This window comes from Euleptes europaea, chromosome 2 (assembly GCF_029931775.1).
Source record: "Euleptes europaea isolate rEulEur1 chromosome 2, rEulEur1.hap1, whole genome shotgun sequence".
Classification (NCBI taxonomy): Eukaryota; Metazoa; Chordata; class Lepidosauria; order Squamata; family Sphaerodactylidae; genus Euleptes; species Euleptes europaea.
In genome coordinates, this window is record NC_079313.1 from 118,144,041 (window position 1) to 118,160,353 (window position 16,313).

Genomic DNA, 16,313 nt, shown 5'->3' on the forward strand with positions numbered 1-16,313 from the left:
TGGCAATTGGACTCTATGGCATTGAGGTCCCTCCCCTCTCCAAACCACACCCTCCTCAGACTCCACCCCCAAAATCTCCAGGTATTGCCCAACCCAGAGCTGGCAACACTTCTTTTGGCGTGTTTGCTTCCAAATTCCACAGTGTTTTCTAAACTGAGATATATATAAACAAACTGATTATTATGGTGACATAACACATCTCCAATCTCATCCTCCAAGGGAAAGTTTCCCTTTAAAGACTATTCTGACATTTCCATGATTTTGGATAATAGTGTGGGGGGCACATAAAAACTACCCAAATAGAGCCGGGGTCTCCGGGGGAGTGGGGGGAGGTAGCTGTGAATTTTCTGCGTCGTGCAGGGAGTTGAACTAGATGACCCTTGAGGTCCCTTCCAGCTCTATGTTTCCATGTTTCAAATACAGCAGCAGATGATGTTAAACAAAGAACCTTTGCTGGGACCCATTTAATCCAGGAGAGGACGCATGCAAACCAAATTCTCACTGAAAAACAAAACTGGCCATATTGATAGGGCAGAAGGTCCTTTGTCATTTTGGAGGTTTGGGCAAATGCCTGGCCTCATTAGGTAGGATTGCCAGGTCCCTCTTCGCCACCGGCGGGAGGTTTTTGGGGTGGAACCTGAGGAGGGCAGGGTTTGGGGAGGGACTTCAAAGCCATAGAGTGCAAGTGCCAAAGCTGCCATTTCCTCCAGGTGAACTGATTTCTATCAGCTGGAGAACAGTTGTAATAGCAAGAGATCTCCAGCTAGTACCTGGAGGTTGGCAAACCTATCATTAGGCCCTGGCTGAAGTTAACATTCATTGGTTTAAAGAGCAAAGGTGACAAGTGTTGTTCTAAAATTAATCTTCAGTTTTATTTACAGAAGGATGCTATCATTTTTCTGTACTCTGCCATACAAAGACAGTGACTGACCAGGAAAGAGGTATTGGAGTCAAAAGAACATAAGAAAAGCCATGCTGGATCAGACCAAGGCACATCAAGTCCAGCTGTCTGTTCACACAGTGGCCAACCAGGTGCCTCCAGGAAGCCCACAAAGAAGACGACTGCAGCAGCACCATCCTGCCTGTGTTCCACAATACATTCGGCATGCTCCTCTGATCCCGGAGAGAACAGGTATGCATCATGGGGCATCAGTCAATGGAAATATTGACCTGGGTGAGGCAGCAGTGAGCAAGGCAAATTCTTTGTTAGGGATTATCAGCAAAGGACTGAAAATGAAATGGACAGTATTGATATGCCCTTTTATAGGTCTATGGTGAGACCCTATTTGGAATACTGAGAATACGCTTGGTCGATCTATATTGTAGCACTGATAAAAGTGAAGAAAATTATAGCAGGGTTTGAATACCTTCCCTATAGGCAAAAGTTAAGGATATTGTCGAAGGCTTTCACGGTCAGAGTTCATTAGTTCTTGTAGGTTATCCGGGCTGTGTGACCGTGGTCTTGGTATTTTCTTTCCTGACATTTCGCCAGCAGCTGTGGCAGGCATCTTCAGAGGAGTAACACTGAAGGACAGTGTCTCTCAGTGTCAAGTGTGTAGGAAGAGTAATATATAGTCAGAAAGGGGGGTTTGAGCTGAATCATTGTCCTGCAAAAAGTATCAAAGGTAATGTGCTAATCACTGTCCTGTAAGTATCAAGATAATGTGCTAATGAGGGTGTGGTATGCCACAGCTGCTGGCGAAACGTCAGGAAAGAAAATACCAAAACCACAGTCACACAGCCCGGATAACCTACAAGAACCAAAAGTTAAGGAGTTTGAGACTTTTTAGTTTAGGGGAAACTAGCAAAGGGTGCAGGACATGGCAGAAGCTTATACCATTTACACAACAAAACCTTTTCTTCCTCTCCCATATAACAACTTGCAGGCACCAAGGAACACCAGGGTTGCTGTGCAGAGGAAGGCGCTGGCAAACCACCTCTGTTAGTCTCTTCCCATGAAAACCCCAAAAGGGGTCGCCATAAGCCGGCTGCGACTTGACGGCACTTTACACACACACAGGCACCTTAAAAATCAGATAAGCAGTAGATCTGGCACATAGATAAGGAAGTAATCCTTCATTCAGATGCTAAGTAACCTGTTTTGGAATTTGGATTGTTATTTATAAACTGTGTGACTTGAAAGCCTCCACTGTTGATACTAATAACATTATTAATAAAATTATTAATAAAATTATTGAATTATCCTTGCACATTTCAGCCTAAAATGAAGAGTGGATAGAGAGAACTCTATCTCCCCCCCCTTCCAAAAGATGAGAACTTGAGGGCACCCACTGAAGTTGATGGGCAATAGATCCAGGATGGATAAAAGGAAGTACTGATTCACTCAACTGGTGATTAAAATGTGGCATTCCTTGCCAGAGGATGTCATGATGGGCACAAGCATAAAGCATAGACAGCTTTAAAAGGAGATTAGACAGATTACACAACTTTAAGGTTGACAACGAGGAAATTGAAATTGTTCAAGACTTTCTATTCTTTGGCTCTTCCATCAACCAAAAGGGAGAGTGCAGCCAAGAAATCAAAAGGAGATTGAGACTGGGTAAGGCAGCCATGAAGGAGCTAGAAAAGATTCTGAAGTGTAAGGATGTGTCACTGGCCACCAAGATTGATTCATGCCATCGTATTCCCTATTGCTATGTATGGGTGTGAAAGCTGGACATTGAAGAAAGCTGATAGGAAGAAAGTAGATTCCTTTGAAATGTGTTGTTGGAGGAGAGTGTTATGGATACCGTGGACTGCCAAAAAAACAACAACAAATCAGTGGGTTATAGATCAAATCAAGCCTGAACTGACCCTAGAAACTAAAATGACTAAACTGAGGCTATCGTATTTTGGTCACATTATGAGAAGATAAGAGTCACTAGAAAAGACAGACATGCTAGGAAAAGTTGAGGACAGCAGGAAAAAAGGAAGACCCAACAAGAGATGGATGGACTCAATAAAGGAAGCCACAGCCCTCAATTTGCCAGATCTGAGCAAGGCTGTCAAAGACAGGACATTTTGGAGGACGTTGATTCATAGGGTCGCCATGAGTCGGAGGCGACTTGACGGCACTTCACACACACACAGACCGATTCACAGAGGATAGATCTATCAGTGGCTACTAATCATAGTGACTAAAGGGAACCTCCACATTCAGAGGCAACATCAGGGGAAGGCCTCAGCCTCTATGCCTTGTTGCTAGCCCTCTAGAGTAACTGACTGGCCACTGTGTGAGACAGGATGCTGGACCGGAAGGACCACTGGTCTGATCCAGCCAAGTTCTTCTTATGTTGATAAATGACGACCGTGGTGACTGGTTTTTGAACTGCCAATAAGGCAAATGGAACTGAACGGCTGTGCAATGGTGCCATCTACTGCCCATAATTTCCCTTTTCTTGCTAGGTTTCAGTTTACGTGCTGGGTTGTCATTGTTACCCATTTGTGGCACCCAGTCCAGTTCTCCTCAGGGATTACCGGTACGTATCTGTTAATGTGATATATTTCCCCCAGCATTAGCTGTGCTATCTTTGGTACCTGGGAAAACCAGGTGCAAGTAAGCAAGAAGCAGCAGGAGCCATTAAGCGCTATAATTATGGGAGTGAAATTCAAAGGACAGGAAATAGCTTGGGATATTATGGGAGGGGGACTGTGACAGCTGTAGAACAGGGTCACAGCAGATGTCTTTTTGGGCCCTGACAAGCTACTGCATAGGGCTGCCATCCGCCACATCGGGCCTGGAGTTCTCCCAGAATTATAACTGCCATAAGTTGGAATCGGCGTGACAGTAATTAACACACATACTCCCTGGGAACCCTAGAACCTGTCATTCTGACAGCATCTTCACCAAACTACAATTCCCAGGGTTCTTGGGGTGGGGGGTGCACCTGAACTCAGACTTTCCAGACAGGAACAGATTTCGCAGCAATCAGGTTTCTGCTAAGGACACATAGGGAAATTGGCCTAGACATTAGGAAGAATTTCTGTCTAGACATTAGGAAGAACTTTCTAACAGTTAGAGCGGTTCCTCAGCAGAACAGGCTTCCTCGGGAGGTGGTAAGCTCTCCTTCCCTGGAGGTTTTTAAGAAGAGGTTAGATGGCCATCTGTCAGCAATGCTTATTCTATGACCTTAGGCAGATCATGAGAGGGAAGGCATCTTGGCCATCTTCTGGGCATGGAGTAGGGGTCACTGGAGGTGCGGGGGGGAGGTAGTTGTGAATTTCCTGCATTGTTCAGGGGGCTGGACTAGATGACCCTAGTGGTCCCTTCCAACTCTATGATTCTATGGCCTCCAGTCACACACCCCTGGAAAGATCAGGGGATGAATCATATCAAACATTTCCACTGTGCTATTTAAATACCAGCATTAGGAAAGGGGCACGGCCATCCACACCAACCTGCACTCAACATGGAACGAGCAGCTTTCATCAAAAGACGGTCCAGTTTATAAAACTCATTGTAGACTTCCAGTGAATGCTCCAAGTCTTTCAGTTTACTGGAGGCATCATCATAATTCTTGCTTTCATTGCCATACAGTGTCAGGTATCCAGCTCTGGGAAGTGGAAAGAGGTGAACAAATATTAAAGACAAATATTAAAGTATGCCTGGACACTCCACTCGCCAACTCCCATAACTTACTGTGCTCATAATATTTAACAGTAGTTTGAATACTGAACGGGCAGCATTCTGCCTCCTGCCGAGGAGGAGAAGGAGGAGGAGGAGGAGAAGGAGGAAGAGGAGGAGGAGGAGGAGGAGAAGGAGAAGCAGCAGTAGCAGTAGCAGCAGCTTTGATTTTCGTGGAGAGATTTGCTGCTTGTGTTATACAAAGCTAATTTCTGTTTAGTAGCTGACGATACAGTCCTGAGCAGAGTTATGCTCTTAGGTTCTAAACCCACTGATTTCAAAATACTTAAAAGGGTCTAACTCTGCTTAGGATCACACTGTAAATATTTACCCTTATCCTGAAGATTGGCAGGATAAGAGCACGTGCATGTGATTTTGATTGCCAGGGACAAAACTGTCAAAAGATTTCACAATGCAAGTTAAGATCAATTGAGAGGAAAACATGGTCACTTTGTTGTCTAGTGGGAAAAGGGCTTTAGAACTCAGCACTTACCTGAACATCGTACTGTAGGCAAGGTAAAACAGACCTTCTTCCTTCCATTGCCGGTTGGCTTGGCTTGGGTCAGAAAGCAGAATGGTTTGTAAATTGAAGAGCATTGCCTCTGTTAGAGAGGGAAGGTTTTTGCTTTGCAGGGTTCTGCGGAAGTAGAAGTCACATTGTGAAGCAAATAACACACACGCACACCCTGCACTGTTTCAGGATGAAAAAAATGGCACTGGGGGAAGCAGGATCCCCTCCTCCCCTGACAACACAGGGTTCCTAACCAGAACTTGGTACCCAAAATGTAGTTTAATGGAGTTTCCAAGTGTAAACTCACTCTCTAAAATGGCAATTCATCCTACATTAATGTCATATCCGGCCCTCATAACAATTGAGTTTGACACCCCAGTCTTAGCCAGTATATAGCAACAGTCATTGTGGTGTAGTGGTAGTTAGAGAATACCAGGGCTGTCAAAACCTGAGTTCACTCAGCCATGACACCCACTGAGCAATTTTTGGCCAATCATTCAGACGCAGCCCTTTTATGCAGGGACGTTTCCATGCGGTCACCTTCACAGATTGCTTTGGGGCTTCCTTTTGATTATGCATGTCTTTTCTGCCCATCGGAGGTCACCTCGCTCTCCCTGCATGTTTTGCCAACATTTTCCAGATTCTGGCTAAAACAGCACCTGGAAAATGCGGGGAAAACACTCGAGGAGACTGAGGCGACCTCGACAGGCGCAAAAAGCATGCATAATCAAAAGGAAAAACCGAAGCAGTCGGTGGGGGTGACTGCAGGGAAATTTCCCTGTAAAAAAAGCCTCAGTCTACCTCACAAGGTCATTGGGAGGATAAAATGGATGGAGGGAGTATTGTGGAAGCTGCCCTAAGATTCTTGGAGGAAAAGTGGGATCAAAACATGAGAGATAAAAATAAAACGAACCTTTGTTTGATTCACCTGTTTCCCCCTCTTTTAAAAGAACAAAGATCCCTTTCTAGGAAGAGCCAACCTGTGGGATTTCTAAGGGAACCGAGTGAAGGGGAGAATTCCACAAAAGTTCCACTTAACTCAAATGTTTATCAGACTTTTAGTAACAAAACATAGTCTTACAGTCCAGGCTAAGACATTTTGCTACCCAAATAGCATGAACCACATGATCCAAGAGATGTGCCCTGTATGGAAATGACATTTTACCAAAGTATTTTTGTAATAATTCTCTATTTTGCATGATGAACGTTGTATTTACACTCAGAGGGTAATCCCAAATTGCCTTTACTGGTAGTCTGATCAAAGGAAAGAGCTAGGTCTCACTCTCTCTGTCCCTTTCTCAATCCTTTAAATTTTGTTAATTATTATTAATTATTAAAATTATTAAATTTTGTAAGCATGTTATTTTAATCCATGGATTATTTTGCATATATGTTTAAATATTTTATTTCGTCTTATGTGTCTGAAAACCAACGTGCTAGATAGACACCCTTGAAAAAAGGAAAAAAGAATCACTTCTTCTTAACTATCTTTAGATTAGCCAAGTTTGAAGCTGGTATAATTGCTGGCTACCCAGGGCTTTCCCCAAACACACAGCCCCTTTTGTTCTCTGTCGGGACCCTATGAGTAGTAAACAGGATTATCCAGAAGTTCCACTCCTGTGGGTCCCAGCTTCATCGTTTTTCTGTGGTCTTTGTGTTTTCTTTTCATTTGCCAGTGTAAACTCTGAGGTTTGCCTGTTTATATTCTGTCATTACTTCTCCCTGCCCCCGCCCGATTGTAAAGGGATTGATGTGTCTTGTAAAGAGATTAACATCTCCAAGAGATGGTAAATTATGACCAAATAAAACCAGATGCCCTTCAAATATAAGATCCCATAGGATCTTTCAAGAGCCGTAGCTATAAATCTCTGCTGCCGCTGAATTCCTCATGACAAGGAGCTGTAAAGAATGTGAGTGAGTGAGTGAGTGAATAACAGACCCAAAATGTAGTTTAAGAAATATCAGGTGATTTAAATAATGGCTTGAATCCCATCTAATATTTCCATGGGCAAAAAAGGAGTACTTTTCATCATTCCCCCCATTCCTCAGACTTCTTGCAAGTTATTGCAGGGAGTTCTTCATTCCCTGGGAAAAGAATTTCAGGGGGCATTTAGGGCTGTAGCAGAAACAAGGGATTTCATGCTCCGAGGACGGGAATCCTTCGCTCTGCAGAATTTGTGGCCTATGAAACAACACAATGTGATCTTTCAGAAACTGGAGATCACGCCATATAGCCCTCCAGATCTAGAACATGGAGGTGGGGGAGATGAGAGGGGTGAATGCCCTCCCATTTCAAAAACGCCCGGCCTAGGAAAAGCAAGCATGTCGGGAAGAAGAATTCAATTATAGTTTATCTCCTGATGTGCAGGGACTGTAATCCAACAGATCCCAAAGTGTTAATGAAGATATTGGGGGGAGGGAGTTAGCCTGAATTCCCCAACAGAGATAATTTATAATCTTCTCATCCCAGCAAAAATGTTGCTTGTTCAAAGATGGAGAAATAATAAATCCAGTCCCTTCATTGAAAATTGATTGCTGGGAGGATATGTTGCATTGCCCTTGAGTTATTCCCTAAATTTTAGAGAAGGGGAGTTTTAGCAAGTTTGATTTGTGGAAGGAATGCAGACTTCTCCATTGTGTTATCGGAAGAAGCATCATCATTTAAGCTGGCTGCCAAAAAGCTGGAACACCTTGCTGGCAAGTCAAATGACCATCCAGAGGGAAAGAACCCGATCTGTGGGGAAGAACTTGATGGATGCCGGGGCAGGCCACCTTGAGGACCTTGCCCCCCAACTCTTTTCATGGGAACACTGCGCAGAATAGAGGTTTTCAAGCCTCCAAACCCCTCATGGTGAAACCACTTTGGTAGCGAGGCCATGGTGCAAAGTGTTAAGCTGCAGTACTGCAGTCAAAAGCTCTGCTCACAACCTGAGTTCAATCCCAACAGAAGTTGGTTTTAGGTAGCCGGCTCAAGGTTGACTCAGCCTTCCGTCCTTCCGAGGTCACTAAAACAAGTACCCGGCTTGCTGGGGTAAAGAGTAGGCAACTGGGGAAGACAATGGCAAACCACCCCATAAACATAGGTCGTTTATGCATGAGTACTTTCACTCACATTTGCCCCACTCCTCATCTGTCTTGGTTGTTCCTTGGAGTCATGCATGAGTTTCCCGTCCATTAGAGATGACCTCGCTGCCAACCCTCACAAATCCCAGGATTTCCCATTCCTCTATTAACCCAATTCTTCCATTATCCCTGAGCTCTGCCTGGGTAAAATCCCCATGCATAAGGCAAAGTGCGGGACACGGAAGATTGGTTTCTCTCACAGCAAGCAATACATCCAGTTACAAAGCAGAGTATCAAGGGGCAGGGATTCAAATACTTCCTGCTTCCTCTGAGATCTTTCTGAGCAGAAGAAAGGCTTTTAAAAATGAGGCTTGGGTCTCCTCCCCTTGTACCTTTCAGATAGCTCCATTTTTTTGTTTTTGTTCTTAAAATGCTTTTTTATGGGTTTCCAGGGGGAGGCTTTTTTCTCATTACAGCCAATTACAAAGCAGCATTACAAGGGATGGGACTCAAAATGATTATTGATTGAGCTTGGAGACTGCTGGTGCATAGTTTCCCAACAGGAAAGTGTGGGTACAGCGAGCAACAAACCTCATGAAAACTCCTATGCATAAATGACCATAGTCTGCCTAATAAACATTGTGATGCGACATCACCCCATGGGTCAGTAATGACCCAGTGCTTTACCTTAACCTTTAGGGTTGCCAGACCCGGCAGAACAGGGGCAGGGGTGGGGACAGGGGGAGGCTATCAGTGATGATGCAATGCCACTTGTAGTAAAACCCAGAAGTGACATCATGCCTCTCTAGGAGATGGCTCAAATCCAATCCCATAAAACAGATCCCCCTCCCACCTCCTTTCCTAGAAAAGGTAGCAGGCTCCATTTTCACATAAACCAGATGTCTGCAAAAAAGGCTCTCCTTCTGTCCTTACCAAGGAGTTATAGACGCCATGGAATACCTTCACGGAATACCTTGTGGCTTCCTAGAGGCACCTGGTTGGCCACTGTGTGAACAGACTGCTGGACTTGATGGGCCTTGGTCTGATCCAGCAGGGCCTTTCTTATGTTCTTATGTACCCCAGTTTAAGGAATGCTGTTTTGGAGGAATGTGTGAATTCACTGTCCTCATATACTGTCTTGCATAAATGACTACGTAGGCACACGTTGCGATGCTCCGCAATGTGGCACTGAGAATCTATTGTCCATGACCTGGTTTTCTCATCACAAAAACTTTCCATCTTAAAAAAAAAAAGTACTTACGCTCTCAGCATGACTTTCTCTGCATTAGGGTCATAATCTGGCAGCTGGACGTCAAACATTCGGTCCATTAAAAGGCGTGCGTATTGTCCAAAGTCTAGCTTGCAGCGGGATTCCCAAAGCACTGCATCATAGGAACGGGGGTCCAATAAGACTGTGATGAATTTACCGGCAGCTTTAATCTTCAATAAAAACAACCAAGCCAGTCACAAAACATATGAAACTTGCTACTTATAAATGAAAGGAAATATATGCACAACAACAACAAAAAAACAAGACATCTCTAAGGTGGCTTTCTGATTCCATGTTCAATTGTTTTCATGGTCAACCCACCACAAAACAAAACAAATATATCCATTGCCATTTACTCAGCAAAGTGAAAAATGCATTGCAAGCATTATTCTCACAGTATGAGTTCTGTTTTATACATGGGAACTGAGAGACACTGGAAAAAGGAAACCCAGGAAGTCTATGGGTAAATGCTCAATCCAACCCTACCCACCAAATAGCTGTATCTGCAGATGACCAGGTCAGATTAAGGCATGGGAAATCCAGCATCAAAAATCCATTCTGCCATGGATTGTGCAGTCAAGTACACCAGTACTCCAGAAGGGACAGTAGAGCTAGTAAGGTGGATAGGTCACTTGCCTTTGCATCTTTCCTCTTGTCTGTTCTGCTGCTGTCTCTTTCTCTATCCAGAATGCTATTCTCAGAGATATCCTTCCTTCTGGCTAACTCTTTCTCTTCCTGCTTTTCCCCCCTAACTTCTGTGAGGGCAAGATGTTCTCTCTGCATTTCTCTCCATCCTAGCCAAGATAGCTAGCTAGAATGCTTTTAACTCCTTTCTCATCATAGCACTGAGTTCTTTAACAATAAATAGGACTGCTAACCTCCCACTGCAGCAGGAGGGCCTCCCGCTGACTGCCCTTGTTGCCTGCTACTGCTTGGAATGGCAATGGGAGAAATATTTTTTTTAAGTTGCTGTTGTGTGCACCATGGCATCACATCTGGGGAAAACCAGGAAGTGATATCGGATAGCTCTAGGAATCACTGTAAACTCTATGGTTTTACCACAGGGCTCCAGCCAATTCCTAGAGCTACCTGACGTAACGTCTGGGTTTTCTATGAAGTGATGTTATAATGCAGATGACAATGCCCCCTCCCTCGCATGTCCCCACTCCAAAGCTTACTAGGCACAGCCTGACATCCCTAATAATAATAGGGTTGCCCGCTCTGAGTTGGGAAATACCTGGAAGCTTTGAGGGTGGAGCCTGAGGAGGGTGGGGTTTGGGGAGGGGAGGGACTTCAATGGGGTATAATGCCATAGAGTCCACCATCGAAGTGGCCGTTTTCTCCAGGTGAATTGATCTCTGTCCCCTGGAGAGCAGTCGAAATCCCAGATCTCCAGCCACTACCTGGAGGTTGGTAACCCTAGGGATATTCATTTTCTTTCTAAAGCAACATGACTTGTGTGAACTTTATTCCTAAAGCAGCCTCGCCCTCACTGAGCAAACCAGCTCTAAGCTAACACATTGAAACCATAAAGCTCTTTGGGTAACCTTAGGTCAGTTGTTTTCTCAGTGTAGCTTGCTTCACAGCATTGCTGTCAGCATAGCATGGAGGAACGGCAACCTGCCCTGAGTTCTTTCAACAAAGGGTGGGAGGGGGAAAATGGTATAGTCATATAAATGCAGTTTAATCGGCAGAAGATGAACAGGATATATACTCACGGTGAAAATGTCGCCATGTTTCTGCTTCATTGCAGAAAGGAACTTGGCAGCATCTTTGCCGAATTCCAGAGCATGCCCAAGCCACGGAACAAGGCCTTGATCAAGTGGCGGTTCCCCCAGGAGCCTGGAAACGAGAGCAGTATACACTTTTCGTAACCTTATTACTTAATCGTCCCGATCACGTGTCTAAAATTTTATCCTGCATTCACAACCCTAGAGGTAACCATACAAAATCACATTTAAAACACCATACAAAAACAACGCTAATAACAAAAGCAACAACAGCAGAGAACTAAGTTCGGAGGCTCCTCTGCCTCCTTTATTGGCCCTCAAGCTCTGGAGCCCTAGACTTGTGTGTGTGTTTGTGTGCCATCATGTCACAGCTGACTTATGGTGACCCCATAGGGTTTTCAAGGCAAGAGATGTTCAGAGGTGGCTTGCAATCCCCTGCCTCCAAGTGGGCTGAGGGAGTTCTGAGAGAACTGTAAGTGACCCAAGGTTACCCATAAGGCTTCATGGGGAGGAGTGGGGAATCGAACCCAGTTCTCCAGGTCAGAGTTTGCTGCTCTTAACCACTGCACCACACTGGCTCACAGGCCACCACTTAGGCTTGCCAATAGTCAGTCTGGCCTTGCATTTCGCCTCAATTAAAGGGACAAGACATTTTCTCCACACCAGTTGGCAACCATACATGCTGGTAAGGGGGTTCTTCATCTTTTCTATTTCTGCTTGTCAGGTGGTTGATAAAGGCATAAGAGCCCTGCCAGAAAAAGTTGGCACTGAAAGTACGAACTAGTCAAAACAATCTGCTTTTATTTTTATATGCAAAGACGGAAATGTGTCGCTTTTTCTTCGAATGCATGCCAACATATGTATAGATATGTTCGTTTTGCCAGCTTTTGTTTAATAAGTAAACATATGTTAGCTCAGCCGTGGCCCATGGAAAGGAGGAAGGCTTCCTTCTCCTCCCACCCTGCACCAGATAGCTCAGATTTGCCCTCCTCCCGTTTCTTTCCTATCAGAAGTAGCACAACCAAAGACAGGAAATTAGGCATGACAAGTTCGTCCTACAGTGACAATAAACATTTTCTCCAAGTTTGCACTTATGTGCCAACTGATTGCCTTATTTGGAACAACAAAGGGATTTCAGCACACGTCATATTAACTATCTACCCTAAACTTCTGGCTTCCTTCATTGATAGGGAAAGAATTGTGAGCCTGTCTTGTTTTTTGAGTCTTGTAGATGGCTTGTCTTCTTTCCAGGTGGGAAAATGGCCAGCAGAGTACAGTGGTCCAAACAAGAGGGATCAAGTGCAGAGAGGACCCAGAGATTCCTGGCCCATCGGAAATTTCTCAGGCATTAACTTTATTTCTTTTGAAGCAAGAGGGGCCTTGATGGACCTTTGGGGTTCAGGCATTGGTTGAGTTCAGCAGCTATTGTTCTATTTTGCATGGAGATGCTTTTGAATTACTATCATTTGTCTCTAGGCAAGGAGAGGCTGTTACAGGAGGAGTGCTTAACACACTTTCACACCCGTACATAGTAATGGGGAATACTATGGTATGAATTTTGTTGATCTTGGTTGCCAGCGACACTTCAGAATCTTTTCTAGCTCCTTCATGGCTGTCCTTCCCAGTCTCAACCTCCTTCTGATTTCTTGGTTGCAGTCTCCCTTTGGGTTGATGATGGAGCCAAGGAATAGAAAACCTAGGGCTTCTAGTGGGGTCAAATGTCAAGAACTCCCACACACACACACACCCATGTACCTCCCCTGCCTGCCAACCTGTCACCACTCAGCCACCTAGGCTCCAGGCTACAAGCACTACCCGGCATAATTAAGATAGGGTTGCAGGTTGCATGGGCTAGGGTTGCCAGGTCCCTCTTCGCAACCAGCAGGAGGTTTTTGGGGTGGAGCCTGAGGAGGGTGGGGTTTGGGGAGGGAAGGGAATTCAATGCCATAGAGTCCAATTGCAAAAGCAGCCATTTTCTCCAGGTGAACTGATCTCTATCAGCTGGAGATCAGTTGTAATAGCAAGAGATCTCCAGCTAGTACCTGGAGGTTTGCAGCAATAGACACTTCTGTGTATACAATAGTTACAACCAAATTGACACAGAAACAAGCTCTTATACAAATATAACAACTTCTATATTATACCACAACAAATCTAATCATTATACAAGCTTATAGAAATACAAAAATACAAGTTACCCACTACAAAATACAATTTTTCAATATCCAATATGGTATACAATCAACACATGCAACATTCCTATATCCAAAAAGGTATGTATTTTTTCTTCAAGTACAGCAGGTATGTATCATCTGTCTTTTACATAAAATTCTATTTTATCACTTTTCTTTTCTTTCACAGGTGTCTGGTAGAAAAGGAATATGGCCGTTTCAGTTCTTTCCTCAGTTCCTTCTCAAACCCTATCATCAACAATAAAACATTGTCAATCCCTTGACTATTAATCTTTCTTTTTATAACTTATATTTACTTTTCCAAATAAGGTTTCTACCTTAAACTGCAAGTTGGTATATCCTCTCCAATATTTTCACATAGCTCCCATGGGTAGCATTAATTTCCTATAAAAGGTTAACAAAATATTATTTTCTAGCCTATTACAAACTCACAGTTGTTACAGCGGAAGTGTCCCCTCGGCTTCCTGCTGTATCATATTATTCTTAATATATACTCACATATTATCTGCCAGCAAGTGGCTAGTATATTTCCATATACTCCTAGGTTCCCTCCTGGGATACCTAATTTGCTACTCTATCTAATCCTGTTTATTTGCTTTCCTAACCAAATAGGTAACACCTGCACTCTTCTCCCTAGAGTGATTTAAAGTTATACCTTCACTTAGTTGCCAATAAAATATGAAAGGTCGTTTTCCAAGTTTAATCCCATAGGTGAAATAGTTTGAAACAAATGGATTAAAAATGCTTCTTTTTGCCTAAGAATTCTCTCTACATCTGGTCTTTCATACATTTTGCTCCGGAGGTGCCAGACAACAAAATATCTTAAGTCATTTTTTAAATGCCTGTAATTACTAAAGTGCTCCGCTAGGGGGGCCCTCCAAAATTCTGCTCTTTACTGTGCATATGCTCGATCCTATATAAATTTTATTGCAAGGGCATAAAATTGCGTAAATAATTCTCTTGGTATTACAATTTGTAAAATTGTTCAATTTAAATCTGAAGTTCGAATCTGCTTTTGTGAATTCTTTCACTTCCAAACATAGTGGACACGCCGCACAGTTGTTACAGTGGAAGTGTCCCCTCAGTTTCCTGTCCGGTGCTCTCAATTTATAGTCCCCTTGAACCCAGTAGTCTTTTAAGGAACGTATTTTTCTTAATCCATTTTTTGGGGGAATACTACAATTCGGAATCCCTTCAATTAAATGCCAGTGTTTCTTAATAATTTGAATAATGTGGTGGGAATAGTGTGTATATTGGAGAGCAAAATTAATGCCTCCCTGTTGGTTTTTGTCCCATTTTTCCAGCAACATTTTCTGTCCCTTACTTCCTCCCTGGCTAGTGCATGACTAATAGTATTCCCCGGGTAGCCTCTATCATGTAATGATTTTGTTAACTCTTTAGCGGCCTATCTATACTGTGTTTCTTCCGTTGAATTTCTTTTCCGTCTGGCCATATGGAAGATTTTGTCTCACGTGCACCGGGTGAAATGATCCAAAATGAAAAAGGGAGTTACGGTCTGTCGTTTTTTATTGTTTCTAACTGCCAATTGGTCTCCGTTTTTATATACCATCATATCTAAGAATGGGATCTCAGTGCTGCTACAAGTTCCTGTAAATTTAATAGCTGCACACGAGTTCAACCAGTCAAGAAAAGCTCCTAAATTAATTTCCTATTTGGTTAGGAAAGCAAATAAACAGGATTAGATAGAGTAGATAGATAGAGTAGCAAATTAGGTATCCCAGGAGGGAACCTAGGAGTATATGGAAATATACTAGCCACTTGCTGGCAGATAATATGTGAGTATATATTAAGAATAATATGATACAGTAGGTAGATGTTTGTAATAGGCTAGAAAATAATATTTTGTTAACCTTTTATAGGAAATTAATGCTACTCATGGGAGCTATGTGAAAATATTGGAGAGGATATACCAACTTGCAGTTTAAGGTAGAAACCTTATTTGGAAAAGTAAATATAAGTTATAAAAAGAAAGATTAATAGTCAGGGGATTGACAATGTTTTATTGTTGATGATAGGGTTTGAGAAAGAACTGAGGAAAGAACTGAAACGGCTGTATTCCTTTTCTACCAGGCACCTGTGAAAGAAAAGAAAAGAAAAATGATAAAAAAGAATTTTATGTAAAAGACAGATGATACATACCTGTTGTACTTGAAGAAAAAATACATACCTTTTTGGATATAGGAATATTGCATGTGTTGGTTGTATACCATATTGGATAATGAAAAATTGTATTTTGTAGTGGGTAACTTGTATTTTTGTATTTCTATAAGCTTGTATAATGATTAGATTTATTGTTATTCTATAACAATATAGAAGTTGTTATATTTGTATAAGAGCTTGTTTCTGTGTCAATTTGGTAGTACCTGGAGGTTGGCAACCCTAGCATGGGCATCTATGGATGCAAGCAGTGGGAGGGCTTGAGAGGGGGTGGGTGGGGGCTAGTGTTGAGCAGAGGAAGATATGGGGTCCATGGGAACTCTCTGCCAAGTATGCCCCCCCCAATCTGGAAATGGCCCTGGAACCTTTATTTATTTCATTGATACCCTAGTTTTCTCTGCTATGGGGACTTAAAATGGCTTACATCATTACTGTTTCCTCCATTTTATTCTCACAACAATCCTGTTAGGTAGGCTAGGCAGAGAGTATGTGACTGGCCCAAAGCCATGCAGCAGGCTTCTGTGGCGGTGGCGGAGATTCAAACCTTGGTCTCCCAGATACTAGTCCAACACTCTAACCTCTACACCCCACTGGGTCTCTCAATGTCTAAATGAGCCAGGTCTCCCTTTCCTCCTGAAAAATGTCCATACTGACACTGGAAGCTGAACCTTAATCCTGTCTTTGAGAACGACTTCGGTTGCAGGGCTCTGTTGAATTGAGAAAGGTTAGCATCGACAGCCACTTG

At 43.2% G+C, this 16,313-nt stretch overlaps 1 protein-coding gene across 1 annotated transcript in view; it reads right to left on the reverse strand.

The window, feature by feature from the left end:
• The window catches only part of PTGIS (prostaglandin I2 synthase), a 50,189-nt gene that overhangs the window by 20,963 nt on the left and 12,913 nt on the right, over positions 1–16,313 (reverse strand). The window contains exons 3-6 of the mRNA XM_056844880.1: positions 11,187–11,310; positions 9,460–9,638; positions 5,118–5,261; positions 4,399–4,553 (exon numbers count right to left, since the gene is read on the reverse strand). Coding sequence (XP_056700858.1) covers positions 4,399–4,553; positions 5,118–5,261; positions 9,460–9,638; positions 11,187–11,310 — 602 coding nt within the window. The remainder of the gene's footprint in view (positions 1–4,398; positions 4,554–5,117; positions 5,262–9,459; positions 9,639–11,186; positions 11,311–16,313) is intronic.